The following is a 22,988-nucleotide window of genomic DNA, read 5'->3' on the forward strand; positions in this document are numbered from 1 at the left end:
ACATTGAATAAGGTACATAGATGTGAACGGAAAATGTCACATCCGAATTCAGAAATTTAAATGGTTCTCATGCTAGTTTAACTGACAACTACTACTTTGTTCATGTATGGCTGTATAGTGCAACTTGTTCATTACATAAAAACAACAAAAGCAGCTGGTAGGCTCAACATAGTTAAAAGTGGCAGCATTGGAAAATAAATGTCTGTTTTAGGTTGCTAGTAAAATGTGGTTTTTGACCACTTCTGACCCCATGCGCCCTGAAAGATAAAAGCAGAAAGGCCGATTAAGCTAGTGGAGGTAGGCTATACAGAGACAATGAAAAATCACCAACGGTCAATTCTGTAACCCCATTATTTTTTACACACCAGGCCAGATACGTTGAAAATCAAAAAGTGGCGCCTAACCGTGAAATGGGCCATATCGCAATGCAGTAGTTTACAGTACGATGCAGTGCGACAACGCAACGCATTGCAGAGCAACGCATCGCAAATGCGGTAGTAGTATGAACGGACCTTTTTGGAAGACATGACCTTAATCTCCCACACATGGGGGTGTAGATTTCAAATGGGATTACCTGAATGGATTACTCCATTTGAAATCTACACCCCCTGTATGGGAGATTAAGGTCATGTCTTCCACAAGGGGTATGGATTTTTGATACAATTTTGATACGGGTCTTTTTTTTTATTGTTTTTTAGGTCAAACGGGCTATTCCAGTTGAGATCTATAAACCCTCTATGGAAGACATAATCTTAATCTGTCCACACAGGGAGTGTAGATTTCAAATGGGTTTACCTGAATATTTACTCCATTTGAATTTTACACCCCCTGGGTAGGAGATTAAGGTCATGTATCTCATAGTGGGTGTATCCATTTCAACTGGACTAGTCAGAGGGGAGCGTGGCCTAGCGGTTAAGGCGTTGGACTGTGAATCCAAGGGTCAAGGGTTCGAATCCCAGGTCCGCCTGAGCTCGGCTGGCTCTTTGTGTCCTTGAGCAAGGCACTTCACTCTACTTGCTTAGTGCTTCGGAGGGCACTTTAAGCTGTCGGTCCTGTGTACATATTTTCTCACATTAATGTAGTGTGCATGTTAAAGAACGTCACAGGCTATTCGAAAAGAGCAGGGGATCATCCCGGTACTGTTGACTGTACTTCAAAAATACACTCATCTACTCTAGGTTCCAAAGTAAAAAATAAGTACAGCTTGTCTGTATACGCAGTGCGGTAATACTCATACATATGAGGGAGGCACTTATATGGAAGAAGAAGCACAATGAGCTCAAAAGTGTCACTATGCTCCAAATCGCACAAATTAAAATGGATTGTAGATCAACTGATGAGGTGAAGGAACAAGAAATTCTAGAATTATTAAAAATTGATTTTGACACTTTAAAATGTGATGTCTTTATGGAATCATAAACATGATGAGACATATACATGTATAACATGTGTTACATCATTACAATGCAGAATAACCAACTGAAAAGTACAAGATATTGAATTGAAATTAGTTGGATAGAGGCCGTCAGCCTTTTGCCATCTTGTGGGTACAAATGATCTGTGTGTTCATGCGTCAGACACTACGCGCAGGGTGCAGCTTGCCACGCAGCTGTTATCACACATCAACGTGATTTTGCTGTTCACGCATTTAGATGAACGACCATCACAGCGTGTACCCACAAGATGGCGGCATATGACGTCACGCTGACGGCCTCTATTCAAACTTTAATTTTACTTTACTGCCTTGAGGAAGGCATGCATACTATAACAGGGAGTAGGAATGCCTGGAATATAACAGCAGGATATTATAGCGGTATTATTTTTTCACGATGACTGTTCTGACCAGTTTGCAGTTCTTTGCAAAAGAAGCACTTGCTTTTCAGACAGCTTTATTTCAGAACGGATATTGGAGTTTGGTTGGCGCCACAATTCTATTTGCGCTTTTTACTTGTCCTGTATGCCAGCGATACAAGCATCAAGAAAAGCATTAATGCAAACATGTATCTGCCTCAGAATCAGTTACCACACTAATATCACCTGTTAGCAACTACATTAAGCCTTTCGCTGCAATTCTGCCATCATGCATCCAAATCTTATTTTGTGCCCAGGATCTTACGAGGATCTGTCTGTTCCCAGTTGATGGCTAACTCTGCATGATAATCATCAAGCTGTAAAGATACAAACATAAATGCAACAATTAGGCAAGATTATAATACTTTACATGTAGCCACATAAAACCAATAACACCAGTTATATTACTATTTTTATCATGGCTGACTGTATTTTACTTCCCCTAATGAGCGCTCCATGGAATTTTCAGGCAACAACTGTCTAAGCGCTCCCTTTTCAATGCACATGCACAACTAAATTTGAAATTTCTAAATAAAATAATTACCATATTGTTTCCTAATAAACACCCTGGGGCGTGACATTTTTCCCCAGGGGTGGTATGTAAATATTCCCACACAGAGTTGTGATGATTTTGACTTCATACACTTAAATTGTTAACCCTAACCGAACCCATGGTTTTCATAGTGAGCTTTAGTGAGTTTCTGTTCGGTTAGGGTTAAGGAGGCATTAATCTAGGAAAAACATATTAACTAACCCTAACCGAAACCCATGTTTTTTATGCTATTGGAAGGGGAAAAACAAACGAAAAAAGGAGAGAAGATGAACAAAGAAGTCACTTGGCACCCCTGGGATTTGACCCTCTGACCCCTCGCATGCCACGCACAAGATCAACGACCTGAAAAAAAAAACAAGAAAAAAAAAAACACAACTTTTTCTGACCGACCGACCCAACTTCTGAAAGTGATTATAAACAAGCAAACAATCTATTTTTTTTACACTTATGACAATTACCTTTTGTAACATATGTACATAGCCATCTTTCAAACTCTGCATTTCGCCACTGTGTTCATTCTCTTTATCTAATAACTGAAAAATAGACACACAAAGTAATGATAATACAAGAAATTTTGACATTTTCATTACAACTATCTTTTAACTTCAAAACATAAATTGTGTTCTTTCTACAAGATTACTCGGGATATGAAAACTGCCTTACGAGAAGCACCAAGATTGGGTTGCCAGCTAGAAATATGATAAGCACAGCTTCTCACAACATTATATCACTATATCACTGTGTGCACAGCATGATTAATTAGAAAGCTAGGGATCTAAATCCTAGAAAAAATAGTTGGCACACTTGTACTAAACAATTGATATGCCTGCCCTATCAAAATTGGAGTGGCGAGTGAAACATGCATGCAATATAATTATGTAAAGGACAGGCTGCCCCTATATCTCATCCTACCCCACTCCCTATCTTATTCTTTCAATGTTGGATGGTTTATGCCAACATCATGGCTTTGATTAACATTGAACTGGCGGAGCGTGGGTAGAAGTACACCAAAAGATAGGCAAAGTGTGCCAAATTTTTTCCAGGATTGTAGTTTATCATCTCCTTGGTCCCAATGAACTTTTCATGACAACTTAATCTACAGGCCTATGCCAGGTCAAGGCTTGTAAACATTTGATGACATTTGGTGTAAGTTGTGACTAATAATTATCTAGTAATTCAGACCTGGGTACCTTAGGGATGGGCGGGTACCTGAGAGCCCGCCCAAGTATCCCAGCCTTAGTCTGATCATTTACAACATTTAGTAAATGCAAAGCTATCACCTACCTCTTGTGTCACCACACTAATTTTGTCTCTCACTGCCTGCATACCCTCACACTTCTTCTGTTCTTTCTTTTGATACGTTGTCAGTTCACTGGGGAAAACATATAAACAATGTATATTAAGCACTTTCTTACTAACTGTTCCATTTGTCTATGTAAGCCTATGTACTGTGTTACGCTACCAACCAACCATAAGTAAAAACACATCATCTAAGTTTTAAAACAAGACTCATTTTATGTCAACAGAGAGGGGAACAGTCATACGAGGAAAGACTCTGTACTTTAGAACTCAAATTCAATCACAGAAGGACTTATATATCTGGTCCTGTGTCACAACCTGGGGTACCTTTGTGTTACATAGTAAAAAAATGAAATGGTTCAAACATTTTACCTACACATCTCATTTGAAGTGGTTTATCCTTCTGAGCATTTTGACACCTTTTTATGGAAATCGGTTAAAAAATGAGAGAGTGCGGCAAAAACAATCACAAAGTAGGGAGGATGTAACCCGAACTCTTTTTTCCACATTTACAATCATTCTGAGCAAGTATTGATCTTTTAAATGAACTTCTGTATTTATTTACTTGGTTTAGATGTCTGGGAGTTCATTTAGACATTTTTTTACTAGATTCAAATTTTTAAAGGGTTTTAAATCAAATTTACAATATGAATCCCCCCCCCTAACCCACCTCCCACTAATCCTCAGCCACCCTTGGCACATTTCATGCCAAACGTCATAAGAAAATAATTGAAAAATATTTTTAAACAGGATAAAAACATGAGTAATATAGAATAAATTAGCCTCAATTTAAGACCTAATTGAATCTTCTAAGTGAAGGAATACTCGAGAGACAGTGTTTTGAAATCCAAACTGCACATCAAAATGTAACAAAGCCACCTTTTTGGGTACCCCAGTATATGGCACAGGATCATCTATGTTTTGCATGTTCATGTCTAATTAGTACTCATGTCTTTTATTTTTGTAGGTGGAATGTAAATGAACGGCATGGAAGTCTCATTTTTAAACAGGAAATCACAGCCAAAACAGTTGCATTTAAAAACTCATTGCTTGTTTCCTTTCCAGCCATATGGTCAAATATAAATAATGATATTAGGAATTCACTTGTCACATGCACATTTACCTCATTTAAAATACAACTCAGGGCTTTTTTAAACAACATCTCATAGCTTCAACTTCTCACACAAAATTTTTTCCATCACTGTAGCCATTTTTTTCTTGTCTCTTGTGTTAAATTGTATATAACTTATGTGTAAACTTATTTTGAGGTTTGCTGAGTAGGGGGCACTGCGACATTTAGCGACAGTACTCTCCTGTGCTTTTCAGTGCTCCCTGGCAGATCAGGATGCCTCCTTTATGTTATTTTCTAACAAGATTTAGAATTTTGATATGGTATTGAATTAGCACCAACTGAATTACACCTTACATCACTACTGATTTAGTTAATGTCACAATAAGCAATATCGGTATCAAATTTCTAATGCATTGTCAAACATTTTAAGCAATATTTTATAAGTTAAAAAAGTAATATTCCTGATAGGTCAAGAGTTCACTTGTAACAAACCAATCCACAATGCATTAGGAAACTCTGACATCACTTCTTGACAGAAATTAAATTTAAAAAATAACTGAGCCCTCACCTTTCTTTTGTAACAATATTTTCCTTCAACCCTTCTACAGCCACTCTATGTTGGATTTGCATCTTAGCCAGTTTCTCTTGCCGGCTTTCAATTTGCCGGTTCACATGACCTTCCTTTGCTGTCAACTGATGTAGGACGTCTGTCTGCCCTTGTCGTTTGTCCCGGATTTTCTCAATCTCACTTGCCATTTCCCTGAAAAAATAATAAAATAAAATACAGTAAGTTAAATAATTGAAAAATTGTACTTACAGGATTATTGTGCTTTTTGTTTCCACAGGGTAATGACATCAATGCTTTCATGCATGTATGTAATAACAACATGCTGTCATTGTGTGTGGGCATGTGTATGAACCAAACCATGCTGCTTTAACCACTAGGAGTAGGTAGCATTAAGGCATTGGCTACGCTCCAGCAGGGTCGACCCGTTCTGGGCAATACTTTTCACAGAACTACGCCACTGCATCACTGCCTCCAAAAACACACAAATAAACAAGATCAAAACAAACAAAACATATAATTAGATCGTACAATCAGGTACGCCACCCACAAGCTGTGCTTTGTTCTGTGTATGATGCACCATTCTAAACATAATTAAAACTATGTCAAATAGAAACGGCATATCATATAGTAAGGCGTTTCATTACACTTGCTTGCAAAGAACAACTGCCCTTGGTTACAGTTTTAGCATGTACGCATCATAAACATTGATGTGTGGTCCTAATTGGCTGATTAAATCGTCCCTACAGTGCAACAGACCGGTAATCTGATTGGCCAGTTACAACACTACCTCATTTTCATTTAACCTCATATCCCACTTTGAGTCTATGTTGCACTAGCAACTTAGGCCTGTTGGAAATATGTTTCACAAGGTCTGTGCATTTATTTATAGGTTAGATATGGCTGTAAGACTTTGTTATCACTGGAAACTCTAATCTAATTTTCACCAAAAATGGGTTTGAGGCAGTGTTGTGAGGAAGCATCGAAATGATACTGTTAGCATATGAAGTAGAATTCAGGGGAAATGGCAGTCATTCACACTATACTGCTTCAACCTAGAAGTACAAACCAAATCTGTGGCATCGGGGGCCGATTCTTTGCGTCACACGCACAGCGTGTTAACAAGCGCAGCGCATAAAAAGCGTGGTACGCTCGGCAATCAACTTCGATTCCCGCAAATAAGTTTACTAGAATCATCTATGCAAGAATCGATTAAGGGATTCTCACTCAGGTTTTAACACTGCCTTTGTCTCAAACCCACAATGAATGACGATGAAATTGTATCCAGGGGCGTAGCAAGAGCCTTGGGGCCCATGGACAAGGAGCAGTGTTGGGCCCTTTTAACATCTCTTTTATTCCTCTTATTTAATTTTTGCTTTTGCTCGGGCCTGTGAACCCTCAGGGCCCCTGGACTTCGTCCACCCTGTTCACCTGCTTGCTATGCCCCTGATTGCATCTCCTGTAATGGTTAACATGGTCCAATGCACCAACTCACTTTTGTTTATCCAATTCTGCCATGATATTAGCCAGATATTTGACTCCCTGCTGACTCCCTTCTAGTAGCACCGAACCCCTGTCCTTCTGACCATGAATTTCTTGTAATCTTCTGGCTTTTTCATCTTTGGCTGCTTTCCCAGCGCTGATGGCGTTGTGCATGCGCGCCATGTCAGCCTTGATGCGTTCTGGTGACTGGATGATCTGAGGACGCAGTTTATCTATTGCTTCTTTGGTGTTGTGAGATGAGAGCTTGAGTTTTTCCTGTGGAGAACATTGAAAAATCATGTTTACATAAAACAGTTTATCCCAATTGCAACTCTTGTTGAAGTGCTGTTTAAAATTGAAACCTTAAAACCTGGGTCACCTCATAAGAAAAGTTTTCCCCAATCCCCATTTATATTGAAAGTGATTCCATATTATTTTAGGGAAAATCCCCAAAATCCAAGTGTCGTTATGGAGGGAGGGTGTTATTTCTCTTAATTCTCAAAAAATATCAATGTTCTTTTGACCCAATTATAAACCAGACACGTAATTTGGTATCTAGGCTACTTTGTAACAGGATTGCATTATTTTTTAATGTACTTATTTGACCCCTCGTATATAGTAACTGGGTACCCAACAGCCCCAGGCAAAACTGTGTGGGATCTCGGAGCAGCATTGGGCTCCAGAGATGCAGTGTGCTGGCCCACTGGCGTGTGGACATGTCCTGGCACCCATCAACCAAGCCCCAGCTATGGGTTAAATAGCTTCACCTATGGGTAAATAGGCGGAAAGACTGATTTTGTAGCACAGTAAAGCCATCAGCCTAGGAGTTGGAGCTCTGATATAAAGTCCCTTCATAGAGGCCTTCATCCTGCAGTGGACTGATAATAGCTGAAAAAATAAGTAAGTTACAAGACCCCTTCCAAAATATCCAGAATTTTGAAGAGGGTAGCCCAAGCCAAATTTATTCGTACCCTTCAGGCATGTCAAAAATACTTACAAATCTTTCTGATAATGATTTGATCTCAGGACTCATGACATTAATCTTCCACACAGGGAGTGAGAATTTCAAATTAGTTTACCTGAATAGGTGACTCCAAATGAAATATACACCCCTGTGTGGGAGATTAAGGTCATGTTTTCCATAGGGGTTGTATGGATTTCAACTGAATAGCCTTTTGTGTTTATCTATAAGGCTAGTAAAACACAAAATGTGTGTGTCCGCTGTTGGATAGTGAACGTTCCAAGTAGTGGCCTGCTGTCCATATTTGCCTGCATTTACATGTAGGAGTGTGTGTATGTGTAATATTTCTGCTTACTATTTTAGCTGTTTTCTCTGCTGTTGTCATCTTCAGCATCTGGATATCTCTCTGTTGTGTTGCCTGCTCCTGCTGATATCCAGTCATTGTACCACTCAGTTTGTCCACCCTTTCAGCCATCTAAAATATAAACAAATTAAACAATTCCTGTCTAAATGAATATATACACCAATTTGCAAAGACCTTTCGCACTGCCTGATTTGGCGCAGTAATATGGCGTAAACATGAGGCCGGGTTCTGATTGGCTTTAGAATTGAATCATGCATGTCATCATCACATCATTCCCCAAACGATCTGGTATAGCCCAGCATAACGCAGGCATGACCTAGTTCTTTTTATGCCATCCATTGCCCAGTGCGAAAGTATTTGCAAAACTTCTTTTTGCTGGAATTTTTTGGTGGAATCATTTGGTTTGTCTACATCAAGGGTTCTCAATTAAATTCTTTAAAATGTCACTTTAAAATGCACAGAATTCTAAAGCGCCACTATACCCACGAGAGAAGAAGAGATTGACTATCGGGTGGTGTACATGGGCTCGCTTTAGGACTGCTGGTCCATGGGCAAAGGGGTGGTTTTTTCCCCATTACCTAATAAACTTCCATTTTCATATGATGGAAAAATTTGACACAAATGCCTGAAATCCTGCAAAAGCCTGAAAATATACACCCTGACTTGATTCAGTCTTACCTCAGCTATGGCAACATCTTTTTCTGCTCTCTCAGCTTTGATTTGATTTATGCGTGCTTTCATTTCATCTATCCTCTGCTTGTAGCTCCGATGCTGCTGAAGTATCTCTTCCTACAAGACAAAAGGACAAAATACCATGTATCACTGCATACTGGTGGTCTGACACCGTTCAAAACACACAAGAGCTGTTCAAGTTAGTAGCAGAAGGCAACAGTGTTAGACAATAGAGATGTCAAAGGTTGCAAGCTCGGGCTTATTAAGCAAATGTTGGTTATAAATAACTAAAAGTTGTTAAAATTAAAGTTAACAATACTTTGAATTACATCTAATGATCTGGGCTTTAGTAGTAGATAGAAATGGGATTCTGGCAAAATGTCCAGCATTACTTACAGTTTATGCAACAAAATTGCAAGTTGTTTATGACTGATAGATCTCATAATTATATACCGGTTTGGCATGGTTTGTGGTGTGTTAATGTCTTTATATTTTTATTTTACTGTTTGTTTGAAATATTTTGCTTTAGACCTTTTGGGTACCTCCACATTCAATTGTTTTGTAATTGGTTCACTAGGTGATCAGCTATTCTGATTTCTTTTAAATGGAAAATGACAGCTATTTAGTTAAAATTATACATAAAGTTGTGTTTCTTCTTTCATTAAAAAGAGTGCTCGATCCTGTGAAGGAGAGCGTGTACATAACATTAAAAGAAACAAATTTATATATATTGTTTTCAGAAAAATATGATAAATATTATGAAGAAAGGATCAAACAAATTTGAAAAGTAAAAATTATGAATAAGGTTAATGACTTTGAATCAGGTATTGTGAAAAATCTAAACATTTTTGCTTGGACATCTGAATATCCTCAGTCCCAAAGCAAAATGTATAGATTTTTCACAATACCCACTAAACAACTGATATGCAGTCATCAATAACTATTCACTTTGTGCATACCAAGGTAGTGAGCAATTTCGTTACAACAAAAGAAAGTGGCACTGGCAATACCGCGAAATAAATTCCAACAGATTATATAAATGTTACAAAAAGGCCTAATTTTTCTTTGTCTGTGGGTTACAATTGTTTGATGATAAAATTAAAATGGTAATTAACCAAGAACATGCGCGTATTTGGGGGGGCTTTGGGGGCGCCAGCCCCCCGGGGTAAAAGCAGGGGGCGGCCAAAACGAAGGGGTTGCGGTAGAAGAAGGGGCGGCAAAAGAAGAAGGGGCGACAAAAAGAATTAGTAAAGAAAACTTAGGGCAGAAAAAATTTGAAGTATAAAATTTATTTTTTTTTTTGCTCTTCACTTTTTCAAACCACCGAAAAAAAAAATTGGGTCAACATTTTCGGGCTGTTGAGGAAGTGGCGGCAAAATTAAATTTTCTTCAGCCCCCGGGATAGGAGCGGCCACGGTACGCCACTGAATAAACCGTCTAGAATTTATTATGTATGAGTGATATAATCAGATGATTTGTACACCCTGCCCAGTGCATCAAGGGAGTAAAAGTAAAATTTACTACAACAATAACAACACCAACAACAACACCAACACCAACACCAACACCAACACCAACAACAACAACAACAACAACAACAACAACAACAACAACAACAACAACAACAACAACAACAAAAGCACCATACCTGTTGTTGTGGTTATAAGTTTCAAATTGTTCTCCTGAACAACAACAACAGCAACAACAACAACAACAACAACAACAACAACAACAACAACAACAACAACAACAATAAAAGCACAACAACAACAACAACAATAAAAGCACAACAACAACAACAACAAAAGTACCATACCTGCTGTTGCTTGATGTGGTTGTAAGTTTCAAATCGTTCTCCTGTAAATCGGTAGAAATTGATTATCGCACTCATCATTCGGATAGTCCTCTTTGGCTCTGTGTAAACAAATGGACACAACACAACTTATTATATAGAAAGGTAACATTTAACTACCAATTTGAAATTGGCGACTTTATTCAGCTCTCATTTGGGAGTTGTTGAGTCTATAGTTTATTGTGGGGGTCATATGAAGCAGTAAGAAATATTGCATAGCGATAATTAATATTTTTCTCACAATAACTAGCGCGATATTGCACACCCTTACTTGATGGACAATATCTTTACTAAACGAATTAATCTGCAAAAATATTTGTGTACATAAACATTATGTAACCAGAGGTTTTCAGTGGTATAAAAATCTCAACTTTTTTTGTGAAAGGTAGGGGGACGAGGGTATGGATCACGAAATGCCCCTTTAAAAGATCAATCAGCTCTACTCTGTTGCTATAAATTAGACTGGTGGTATCATCAGCGTACCTCAGGTTAGTGACCCATGTACCGCCAAACTTCACTCCACCTTCAAATCCCTCCAAAGCTGTTCTCATGATGTCTTCAGAGTAGCTGGCTGTGAAATAGGTTTGTTGATAGAGCACAGCCCTACCGTAAGCCTCTTCCGATCTTGAACCAATCTGTGTTCCCACTACATGTTCTGACTGTAGTTTCTTGGTCTTCATATAAGAGGCTGATCAGATCTACAAGATGGATTGGGAACCAATCTTCTTCATAGTTTCCCACATCTGAGCATGGCTAACACAGTCAAAAGTTTTACTGTAAGTCTATGCTCCCTGCATTTCTCAATAACATTCCTGATGTTGACAATTTGGTTCCTAGTCCCCTTTCCTTTCACAAAATCCTGCCTGCTCATCAGATATTTCTTGCTCCAGTTTATTCCTCATTCTCTTATGATCCTCAGAAACACTTTACTTGCATGTCAAATCAGGCTGATGGTCCGGTGATTGGCACACTCTTTTTCCTTCTTCAGCAGTGGAATAAATACTGCCCTACACCAGTCTCTCTGGAGCACTGGAGGTTCTTCCTCACTCGTTTTGTACATACACCTTGTTTCAAACAGCTGGGAACTATTCTGTCGGTCCCACATCCGGGCTACTTCTAGTCTTGGGCCCAAGCTTCATGTGGCTCACGGTTTATTATGAACAACAGAAACCGGCTGTGAAAGAGGCTAAATGTCGATGTTTTTCACTCCAAATTCAATTTCGGAAAAACCAACACTCGACCATGAAACTTAATTGTTAAGTAAAAAATTCAACTCTGCAGACTAAGAAACTTGTTTGATTGCACTGCACGACTGACTACTTGCGATCAAAATAGTATGGTAGGTTAAAGTAAACATAATAAAGAATCAAAAAATAATAAAAACTGAAAAACAAAATCTGCAAGGTTTTTTACCCCTTTCCCAACTTTAACTTGCCGTATCTCGAAATGGCTGAGTGCGACTTATGGCGGGTTTCGTCAGAGCGGGTCACAATTTATATTCTTGAAGGGGTTCATTAGGTTTGTAGAAACTCATTATATACATTTCATCTTGTCAAAACCAAAAGTTATTTACTGACCTGACAGTTTTGACCAACCTGGGCGATGGCCATCTTCAGAGTGATGTCTCCAACTTCTGTTTACCAACAGAGGGTGCACCAACAGAAAACAAAAGTTGGAGAGAAAAACATCACTCTGAAGATGGCCATCGCCCAAGATGGTCGAAACTGTCACGTCAGTAAATAACTTTTGGTTTTGACAAGATGAAATGTATATAACAACACAATTTAGTAATTAGTAAAACAACACTTACTTGGATTAAGTAAATCTTTGATCTTGAAATCGTCCACCTGACATGCACCCATCAAACGAGACCTGGAAATTAAAAAAAAAATTTAAAAAAATTAGTTCAAAATTGTGTAGTGATATGGGTCTTAACAAAATGCTGGCATTTATTTTCACCCCTGTATATCCTAAACAAATTGCTCTATTGGATGCCATATTCATTTATACACAAAGCATTCTCAAACAAGAAGTTAGCGATGTGCTTTCCATTGATTAGAACATTAAAATACAACTTTTGATTTATTTTGTTCCTTCCTTGCATCACTGTTTCTTTTGTAATGCTCATCCAATTTCAACAAATGAGGTCTTTAAAAATCAGGTACAGGTATTGGCTGCTGGTTTTGATTTTTGTTAAGGATATACTGGTACTTCAAACATAACTGGTACCTTAATTATTTTGCTGACAAGGACAATGTAGTTTATTTTACAAACAGACAATGGCATACCAACCCAGGGGGAGGGTAATGACATACTGACCCAGGGGCAGGGGGCAAGTAAAGTTACTCCCTCTGGCTTAAAATATCAAGAAAAAAAAATGGCAAACATTTTTAAATACAGTATTCTCTGTTGTTTAGTAAATAAGTCACGCTGAATGTGCTCACCTGTTTGCAACCCATTGACTTTGTGCAATGATCACTTTGATCATGGTTCAGAGCACAAATTCATGCTATCTGTGTTCAGAACCATGAGCCAAGTTAATGTGGCAAAAATTGATTTTAATGTCACACTACAACAGCTAATAATATCTTTCTTTTCACTTGCTTCAGTCCAAAATCATGTTGGTCCACTTTAGCAGTATATTTTTTTCACACCAGAGAGCACAAAATACCACAGGCCTCCAGAATCCCCCACCTTGCAACTAGCTCTTAACATGAAGGAAAATTTGATAGTGTCCTTAAATGGTTGTGGTGGTATGAAGGCTTTACTTTGCAAATTCCTGGTGAAGCATGCTGTGTACCTTCAAGGTAGTACAATGCTAAATTCAGGGCGTACTGCTTAAATGTTATTAGGGTATGCTCTAAATTCAGCAATTACAAAATTTCTTTGTAACTCACACTGCAATGGACAAGTTGATAACAGGGCAGATGTCATCATGCAGCTCTGGATACATGAGCTCTTGGCTGGCTTGCAACTGTGACTGACCAAACCTCTCCATTGGTACATTAATGGTGTTCTCTAACATAAAGCCATATATTTGCTGAGTACGATGAGGCTGAATGACAAATAAATGGAGAGGGAACCAAGAAATGAAAGAAAAAAACAATGATTAAAATGCAACAAGTACAGTACGACTAATTATGATAATGGAACTTGAACTTGTAGTGTGTAATGTGCATATTATTTGGTCAATATTCTTAACAGCGGTCGTTTATCTTAACTTTTAGTTTCATTGGTTCATGCCTGTTATGAGATAATAGAACACAATAAGAGTACAACTGGCATAGAGTGCTGGGAAGATTAAACATTGTTTGAATGTTGAACCCCTCCCTCACAACTAACTATTCTAGGGGAGTCTGCCTGTCAAGGATAAAGCTCTGACACTTCAGCAGTCCTTCGTTTAAATAAATCAGTGGAGCTCAATTAATTGCTCTCCTGGAATTGTTCAGGAGCGCAACTTTGAGCACTTACAATTACACTCCTGGTAGAACTGAGAAGCTCAATTTGCTCCCAACTGAACATGAAGGCAGATCGTTTAGCGTCCATATCCCTGCCATGCATTTATTGTATATGGACGCAGACAAAACTTCGAGATTTAATCATTAGTTGATGATGAAAATTAGAAATTTCCATGCTTATAAATATTTTTTTCAATAATAAAAGCCCCAAAATTTTGACCAACCTACTAAGAATTGAAGTATATTCTGCAATATTTGTAAATGCAATGTCAGGAAATCTTGCACTTTGTGTATGCTTTTTACGTAACGATGGTTTGATGGGGAAATCCCAGCCGGCGGCCCATTTGATGAAATTCACACTTTGTTTATTACAGGCGTGGCGGACTGATGACATGCAGTTAATGTTTATTTACTTATTTATCACAACCTGAAAATATTCAGTTTTTAATGTTTTAAGTTTATTTTATCATAAATAATCTACGTTTCCTTTATTAATATTATTGTTACGTTGAATAAAAGCAATTTTAAAAGCAAAATCGAAATGAAATTTTTTTTTTGTAGTATTGTGGCACCACATGTTTTAGCGTCATCAACAACACATTAATTTAAGAAGTCTGGACCCTGGAAGTACGAAAATTTGATAGAAATTGGCCGAGTTTGCGCATGTTTTTGCACCTGTTTCTGACCACGTTTTGGACCAAAACTGACACAGAAATGAGACCATATATCGTAGCGACTGGAGATGGAATATTAGGGCGAAAATGTACTTAATTTATTTGAACAATTGACATTTGATGGGGTGTAGACCCGTGGTATGTGTAGCATAGGTTATTATGAAGTTCAATATGAAGTTCAATGCCTCCGTCCAGGGCAAGGAGCGCAGTGAATTGCGCTAAAGGATCAGAATTCAGGAGCGCCAAGGAGCGTTAGCGCAATTGCGCTCCTTAAAAACGAAGGACTGCTTCAGGCTGTGAGCATTCCTCTGGCACAACATTGATCTGCAATCCATTTCATGCATAACATCAAAGCCACCCATCGGTACCTTTGGTGGTAGATCAGCAATCAGCATAGAAGGATATATTGGGTTATGGTCGTGCGTCATGAATTGGGGTATAGGAAAAGGTGGGGGCGTTACATTTTTCCATTTTATTTGGGACGTTTTGTCCCAGATCTCAAGAATGGAGAGGGGTACTGAGCTAGTTTTGGTCTCATTTTGTTGCTAATGTATCTAGCTAAAATTGTGGAAAGTAAAAACTTCACACTATATACTTTTTGAGATATTGCAATTCAAACGATGCAGAGTCAGGGGTGGAGGTGCCTACGGTTGAGGTGCCTACGGTTGAGGCATGTGTTAAAGTATAGGGAATATTGATTTTTCGTGCCTCCCAAATTTATTTTTTACTGCAACTTTGTAACCCAGCAAGGTATTGAGATGGATTATGTACCATTGTTTTGGTATTGATGTCTAGTTTACAATTTGACCAAGCTAGGTTAATTTGTTGTAAGTGTGCTGCATTCTGTGTCACGGGTTCTAGGCTTTTCCTAGATACGTTACTGTGTTAACTATTCATTTATGCTCCGAAATGTTCTGAAGGTCATATTTCTTGAAGGAGTTACCCCACTGCTGTAAAAGTTTACATTTTTTGGATGGAAATTTGATGAGGAATTCAAATATGCCACTGTTTTTTGTGTGAGGCATGGAGGAAAAAAGTTTTGATTGAAAGTGTAATAAAAATCATAAAAATTATGTACGACTTTTGAACACCCTGTATCTCAGTTAGACAACATAACTCATCATTACAAGTTTGCTTTTTTTGAAAGCCTACAATGTTATTAGCACATCTAAAAAGGTTTTAGCAGAACAGGTGTTTATGTAATAGAGAGGAACAAAAAAGTATACTTTTTGAACCAAAATTCAACTTTACCACCCTATATGACATTTGTGGCACCCTGTATATTGACCAATTGTTTGTATGTGTGCATTCCTGGTACTCTTAAGCTTTACAGTGATATATAATTTTATAGGGTTTTGATGAACAGTTTATGAATTAGATCAGTTTAAAGGTCCGTGACCCGATCAACAGCATCATCCCCGATTTTTTTCATTGTTGATGAGGTTTTGGTATCACATAATAGATACTATTTTTCTCATTACTATCCTGAAATTTGACGCTCCAAGTCGATGTATTTCCGGAGAAATCATGAATCACAGCGGTTTTTACAGGTATACCAGTTTGTAAACAATAAAATTACTTCGGATCATGGGAAGAGAAAAAAAGCGAACTACGCTAAGTGTAGTGTCGCGGCCAGACTGTATGTAGCTGAGGATCGACGAGTGTCAGACCGACGCAAACTGGCTGTGTAGGAGACTACGCTAAGTGCTGAGGAGACGGTCCGCCGTATATAATTAAAACAATTCCTTGATTATTTCAGTTGGTGAAATAGCTCAATTGGCTAGCGCTACCGTTCTTTTACCCAAGAGGTACCGGTTCAAAACCCGGTATCGGAAGGTTTTTTCTCCATTTTAACCCAAACTTTTTTATATTAATTTGAAATGTACATATTGCAAGGGGAAATATATTTTGTTTTTTTTTCTGAAACGGTGCGAAAAAAACAAAAAAAACAAAATTTTCCGTTCAATACGGGCCGGCATTGCAGCATGTCAGCATTCGTCATACTGAACGGGAATTGTTGTTGTTGCATGCCTACCCAGAATGCAATTCACGTATACAAGGTATTGGATTGCAAATTTGGCTATTTATTCACATTTACGCTGAAAATGCTCTCGTTTTTTCACAAAGCAGCATAAAGGGGAGATATTTGATATTATTATGTAATTTTAAAGACAATCCATATCCAAAACCAATAGGGTTACCCCCTTTAAGTACAAAAACATGTAAATTGTTCAATTTTTTAGTATGTAATGCATTTGGCCCCCAATTCTTGGCACACGACCTTAAACCAGTTGATATCCACACCCACATGGAAGACATGATATAAATCTTCCTGCTTACACCAGAGTGAATTTCAAATGGGGTTACCTGAATCAGTGACTCAATTTGAAATCTACACTCTCTGTGTGGGAGATTGAAGTCATGACTTCTATATACCAATCCGAGAAGCGTTTACTGTATTTGGCCCTCTATCGGAACCACAGATGTACCAGTGCAGGCGATTTAATATGTTCAATCAATCCATGATTGTGTATTGAAAATCACTGTTGTGTACAATTCGGTACATAGCATTAGCACACTAAGAAGTAATTGGAAGGAACCCCCAACCTTGGGACACCACAGTTTTACGTTCATGACGTTGGGGACCCTGCAGTGATGGCCTAGTCGGATTGGTGTATAGGGGATTAATTTTTTTTGTAAAACCCTCTGGACCCAATTGAGAAATCCTATAAGATATTCATTATCCAAAATGAAAAGCTCTGGCAGAATGGCACTTACCTGTGGGTTCTTGAAGTCATCCTCAGCAAATTGGTCATCAGGAAAAGTTTCACAAAGAAACTGGATGATGTCATTTATTGACATAATGGGAAAACCATAATGATTTGCCATGGTTGCTTTCCTTTTGTCTTACTCCTGTGAAAAAAAAAGGATCTTCAGGGTTAGAATTTTGTACCCCAGTGCTGTTTCAATTTTGATTCTTGGAAACAAAATTTTGCACCATTGATTATTTGATGAAAAAACTTGCATTTTGGCAAATGGCATGCAATTGGATATTTGTTAGGATAATTTAGATACAATCCCACACCTTAAGGGGGTACTACACCCCTGCCCAATTTTATGCCTATTTTTGACTTTTTCTCAAAAATTAGAGCACATTGGTGACAAGTAAGGTACCGGTATGTATATCTGGTCACATGTCATGAATTGGTCATCTTTTGTGTAACATAATGTTAAATGATAAAAATATCACCAATTATGATTCACTTCAACACAACTTTTAATGAATACATTTTAGACCATTATAAGTATATATTTCTGGAAAGCTTATATTACAAGGATGCCAAATCAACAAAGTATAACATCATAATACAGGGTGGGTAAGAAATATACAGGGTGGAAGATCAACAAAATTAGCATCTTTCTTGTCATGGTAAACCTCATATTTTCTTTTTCTGAAAGCTATGTAGCTCAAAATAAATATGGATTCAGAAAGACATTGCATGGGCCCTTCAAACAAATTAGGAAGAAAAACTTTTGGTATCTCTTATGTTAAACATACAGGGTGGTCAAAATTGTAAAATAATTTTAGAATTTGTATGACATTATCAATTCAAACTTTTTCCTCCATGTCTGGCACTAAAACTAATAGCATAATTGAATTCCTCATCAAATTTCCTTAAAAATATGTGTACTTTTGAATAAGTAGGGTGTCTCAGGCAAGAGATAGGCCATTTAGAAATGTCGGAGCATTACGTGTACACTTTGTACAGTAACATATAGGGAAAACTGTCTTAATTAGCATTCAATTAAGCAATTAATTAGTTACATCTTTTGTTACAGTTGATCTACTATGAGGTAGATCTACAGTCCAGGATTATATATGTGCAATTTGTGGTCCATGCTAGTTGTACTTTTTAAGATACAAAGGTTTGAAGTTTGCCATATTTTCACAATTTTGTGTACAATCCTATGGGGCTCACCCGCCCCGGCTCACCCGCCCCGGCCCCTCCATTGACACATGTTACATATTGAAGTATAACTCTCAAAGTAGTTGTCTAATTGACTTGGGGATTTTTGTATTTGATAAAGAACATAATTATCTACAAAATGACACCAAACTTTCTGTGGAAGAAAGTGCGAAGAAAGCGTTTTCATGTTACGGCCCCTCCATTTTTGGGTGACCTATTTGTGACATGCGACCATCTATAGGGGCATTGACTACAACTACTGCACTGGTAATTTTATTTCAGCACACAAACCAGTTGTGAAGTTACAGTAAAAAATGAGGGAAACCAATATTTGATCAATAAATCAATTACCGGTACGGTAACTACTTGCCTTGAGTTGCTGAATTTTCAGTGCAGTAGTTGTAGTCCTTACCCAGGCCTCGAAATAAGCCAGAATTTCTGAGGGCCATTTGGGCCCTTGATCTTAAATGTTTGAGGGCCCTCACAAATTTTTGTGGGTCAGAATTTGGGCCATTGGTTTAAAACCTATGAACCCCACAAAAAAGTGAGCAAATTGCTACAAATTTTATGCAGGCCATTTGGGCCCGCCGGATATATCTTTGTGGGCCCTCGCTGATTTTCGGGGCCGAGGGCCCTTGGGCCCTCCTTATTTCGAGCCCTGTCCTTACCCCTATAATAAATATCTTACTTGTCCCCAATGCGCTATCATTTTTGAGAAATGCAAAAATAGGAACAAAATTGGCCAGGGTGTAGTACCCCCTTAATGCAAATTTGGGACATTCAGGCGAGCATACTTTTCCTCAAAACATTGTCAATAGTAGGCCTACATACATGATTGACCCCTCATTTTTTAAGTTAAATGATTCTCTTTTTAAGGGCTCTAAAATGAGCGTTTATTATGCGTTTCGACAGTATTTTTTGTGGGACATGAGAGCACCTCAGACCTATCGAATTGCATTCTGAATACTGAAGCATGTCTTTCTGATATCAAATAATTTTCATTTTTGAAAATCACAATATAATACAAACTTTATGACAAATTATAAAAACTTCATATCTTTCAAAGTTTTAATATATACCAGTCCTCGAAGTAAATTATATAAATCTAATGATATATTCCTAAAGTGTATGTAGCAGGGAGGAAAAGCCGACGGTCAATTGAAAATTTTGACCTTTCATATTGAAGATATGGATTTTTTCCCAAAAAAGACCTAATTTTTTGGGTGTTTTGGGGAAAAAAATCCATATCTTCAATACGAAAGGTCAAAATTTTCAATTGATCGTCGGCTTTTCATCCCACTTACATACACTTCAAGTATAAATCATCAGATTTATAAAGTTTACTTCGAGTACTGTTAAATATCAAAAATATCAATTTTTAATGATTTGCCATAAAATGTGTATTTAATAATAATTCGCAATTTAAAAATTGCGAATTTCAAAAAATCAAAATTATTTGATATCAGAATGACATTCTTCATATTCAGAATGCAATTCGATATGTCTGATGTGCTCTAATGTCCCAAAATAAATACTGTTCAAACGTTCATACCCCAGCCCTTAATGAAAGCAATTTTAGATGAAATTATTAAATTTCAAAATTTTATGAACATGCCTAGCCCTATGGCCTGATGGCACCTGCTACAACTGCTGGAGAACAAGTCCTCAAACGTTCGAAATTTGTAGTTAACAACTGAGTGTGATATAAAATTGGATCCATTACAGTCATTGACATTGAGCCCATAATTTAGGTATGCCAGGCAAACCTTAGTTATACCGTAACACATTTGCTAGTCAGCGAAATTCGCCTAGATCGGGGACCAAACACAATAGGCTACATATTTACATAGAAATTTCAATTTTTTTCAAGAACAGGTCGGTCAAGGAAACCTACATAAATATGACCCAAATATATGATTTTTTATGGTGATGATCGAGACACTCACACATATCACATGGAATTTTAGAGGATTTTGATAGCAGTTCCATTAAAAAAGCTGCTACATGTATCATCATGTCATGAGACTAAGATCTAGAAACACCCCGTAAATGCTGTTTTGGGGAATTTTGCTAGAAGAATCTTTTTGATGAAAGTCGCCTAAGTCGGTCTTTGAAAAGATGTAACCTTTGCCACGGAAAGTGCTATATGACAAAATTAAAGGTTTTCAGCTTTACTCAACTTGGCTTTAATTTGATATATAAACATGATAAAATGATGCAGTTTGATGGCAAATTTAAATTCACCTGGCATACGATACCTACATATTTTTTGGTCGAGCTACGTCCTAGGCTACGACGTCTTGAGTTCTAGCAGTGCTAGAATATTGCATGCAGTGCATGTCATTGTCTGCACTGCAGTGCAGCATGACTGAGTCAGTACTCTGAGACATAGTCGAGTCCGATATTTTAATGTTAACTTAAAACTCATTACTCATAGCGAGACCAATAAAAACTGGGCGTAAAGCATCCAATTTTAATTTTTTATCATTATTATGATGTGTTGGATTGGATCCAATATTTTCACACACTTGGATGAATTTATCAAAACCAATGAAACCGTAGGGCCTAATGTAAATATCAGGCCAGGTAGCCATGGTAGTAGTTCCAGTAACTGTAACTCGTCGTACCTAGATCAGGTCAGTAGATGTTTATGATAAAGACTGAAGTCTTGCTGGCAGGACTAGCCATGGTAGCAGAATTTTGCACCCGTATTTTTTTAATGATTTTGGAAGGGATCTGCATCCGTTTGGATGAAAATAGGGCTATTATCATTTGATAAAGCCAAATATAATACTTCATGATATATTGTACGAATGTATTTTAAGGCTCTTTTGGTTTTACGGATATAGAAATACGAAATTTCTTACCAATTTCCTGATCGTAAATTGTTGTGTACAATTTTCGTATTTTCCGGGCTAGCCTCGTTTTCATCGTGAACAAATGAGGGCGCTGATTACAGGCATGAAGCAATTCCTGGAGAGGGCAATCCCTCATTTGCATGTGACGCATTCTTATTTAAATTAGCCATTGTGTTATTGCTTAATATTCATATGTTATGGGAAGCACTTTACACCACCAGGTTGGGCAAGTCATGAATAATTTAGCGTTGTGAAGCCAAATAAACTTATTATTTCCCAGGCTTGAAAAAAAATTACAGGCAGAGGTGGGAATCGATCTCGGTACCCGGGCTCGGTACCTCCCGGTTAAAAAGCACAGTGCAAGACCACTATGCCAGCTAAATATCTGTTGTGAAACGTGTAACATTAAATCAGTAATAAAAGAAGTAGATTCTTATTTTGGGCTCAAATTGTAGAAAAGGGGAAATATTTGTCTCTGCTCTAAAGAAAATAAAAATTGAGATCTTTAAACAAAATGTTACGGCTCTATTGAAAAAAAAAGATTGATATCAAAATAACTTTAAATTCATTTCACGAGGCCGCATTGTCACAGACGAACACTGTATAGGCTAAAAACTAGATCCTCACCACTAGACGACGTCGTAGCACAGTGGTAGAGCATCAGACTGGTGATGCAAAGATTATTGGTTCGAGTCCTCCTGTCAGCAATGTTTGTTTTTGTGAATGCAATGCTACGATACCATTTGTTCAAATTGTTCTTATTTATTTATTTCTTTTTTTATTTATTTATTTCTTTATTTGTTTATTTATGTAAATAATTATGCATGTATTTATTTTGTTTAATCACTCACTCAAACTCTTTAGAAAAAAGGGCTCTTGGTCGATCAGTTCATTTATTCATTGTTTGATGGTTTGATATGATATGTCTATTGATCGAAATTGAATATCATATAATTTATTCATATTCATTGTTTGTGAATTTATTGATTAATTAACTGATTGATTGATTTGTTGAGCCGGTGCAAGTGAGTGCGTGAAATGTTAGAAGTGAGTTACTTGAACAAGCCTTAATAATTATAATAAATAAATAAATAAATAAATAAATAAATAAATAAATAAATAAATAAATAAATAAATAAATAAATAAATAAATAAATAAATAAATAAATAAATAAATAAATAAATAAATAAATAAATAAATAAATCCTTAGATATGGGTCCTTACTTTCCTGACAATCCTTAGATATGGGTAGGGGCCTACCTATTTTCAGTAAAATCGTGACCCTTAGAAATGGTTATGGGTGCGGAAGCTCGGGCCGCACATCTCCGTCGAAAAATAATCCAAGTACCCGCCCCCTT

General features: G+C 37.4%; 1 protein-coding gene across 1 annotated transcript; it reads right to left on the reverse strand.

Annotated features, from left to right (window-relative positions):
• Window positions 1-1,917: 1,917 nt before the first annotated feature.
• LOC140164330 (kinetochore protein Nuf2-A-like) lies at window positions 1,918-21,702 on the reverse strand. Its single transcript, XM_072187606.1, has 12 exons — window positions 21,639-21,702; window positions 17,582-17,716; window positions 13,569-13,726; window positions 12,482-12,543; window positions 10,636-10,733; window positions 8,826-8,936; window positions 8,139-8,258; window positions 6,836-7,098; window positions 5,344-5,535; window positions 3,689-3,776; window positions 2,863-2,937; window positions 1,918-2,168 (listed from the first exon to the last, which is right to left on the reverse strand). The coding sequence occupies exons 2-12, from the start codon at window positions 17,690-17,692 to the stop codon at window positions 2,094-2,096; spliced, it is 1,353 nt and encodes a 450-aa protein (XP_072043707.1). The 5' UTR covers window positions 17,693-17,716; window positions 21,639-21,702; the 3' UTR covers window positions 1,918-2,093.
• Window positions 21,703-22,988: the final 1,286 nt, after the last annotated feature.

Source organism: Amphiura filiformis, chromosome 11 (assembly GCF_039555335.1).
Source record: "Amphiura filiformis chromosome 11, Afil_fr2py, whole genome shotgun sequence".
In the NCBI taxonomy this organism is placed as follows: domain Eukaryota; kingdom Metazoa; phylum Echinodermata; class Ophiuroidea; order Amphilepidida; family Amphiuridae; genus Amphiura; species Amphiura filiformis.

Bases quoted from the DNA above. Each gene is read 5' to 3' on its own strand.
- LOC140164330 (XM_072187606.1), bottom strand. From the start codon at position 17,692: ATGGCAAATCATTATGGTTTTCCCATTATGTCAATAAATGACATCATC. The intron at 12,544-13,568 runs GTGAGTTACAAA...TTTAATTTCCAG, and splicing joins ATCAACTTGTCCATTGCAGT to GTCTCGTTTGATGGGTGCAT. The intron at 3,777-5,343 runs GTGAGGGCTCAG...TGTTTTCCCCAG, and splicing joins AATATTGTTACAAAAGAAAG to TGAACTGACAACGTATCAAA.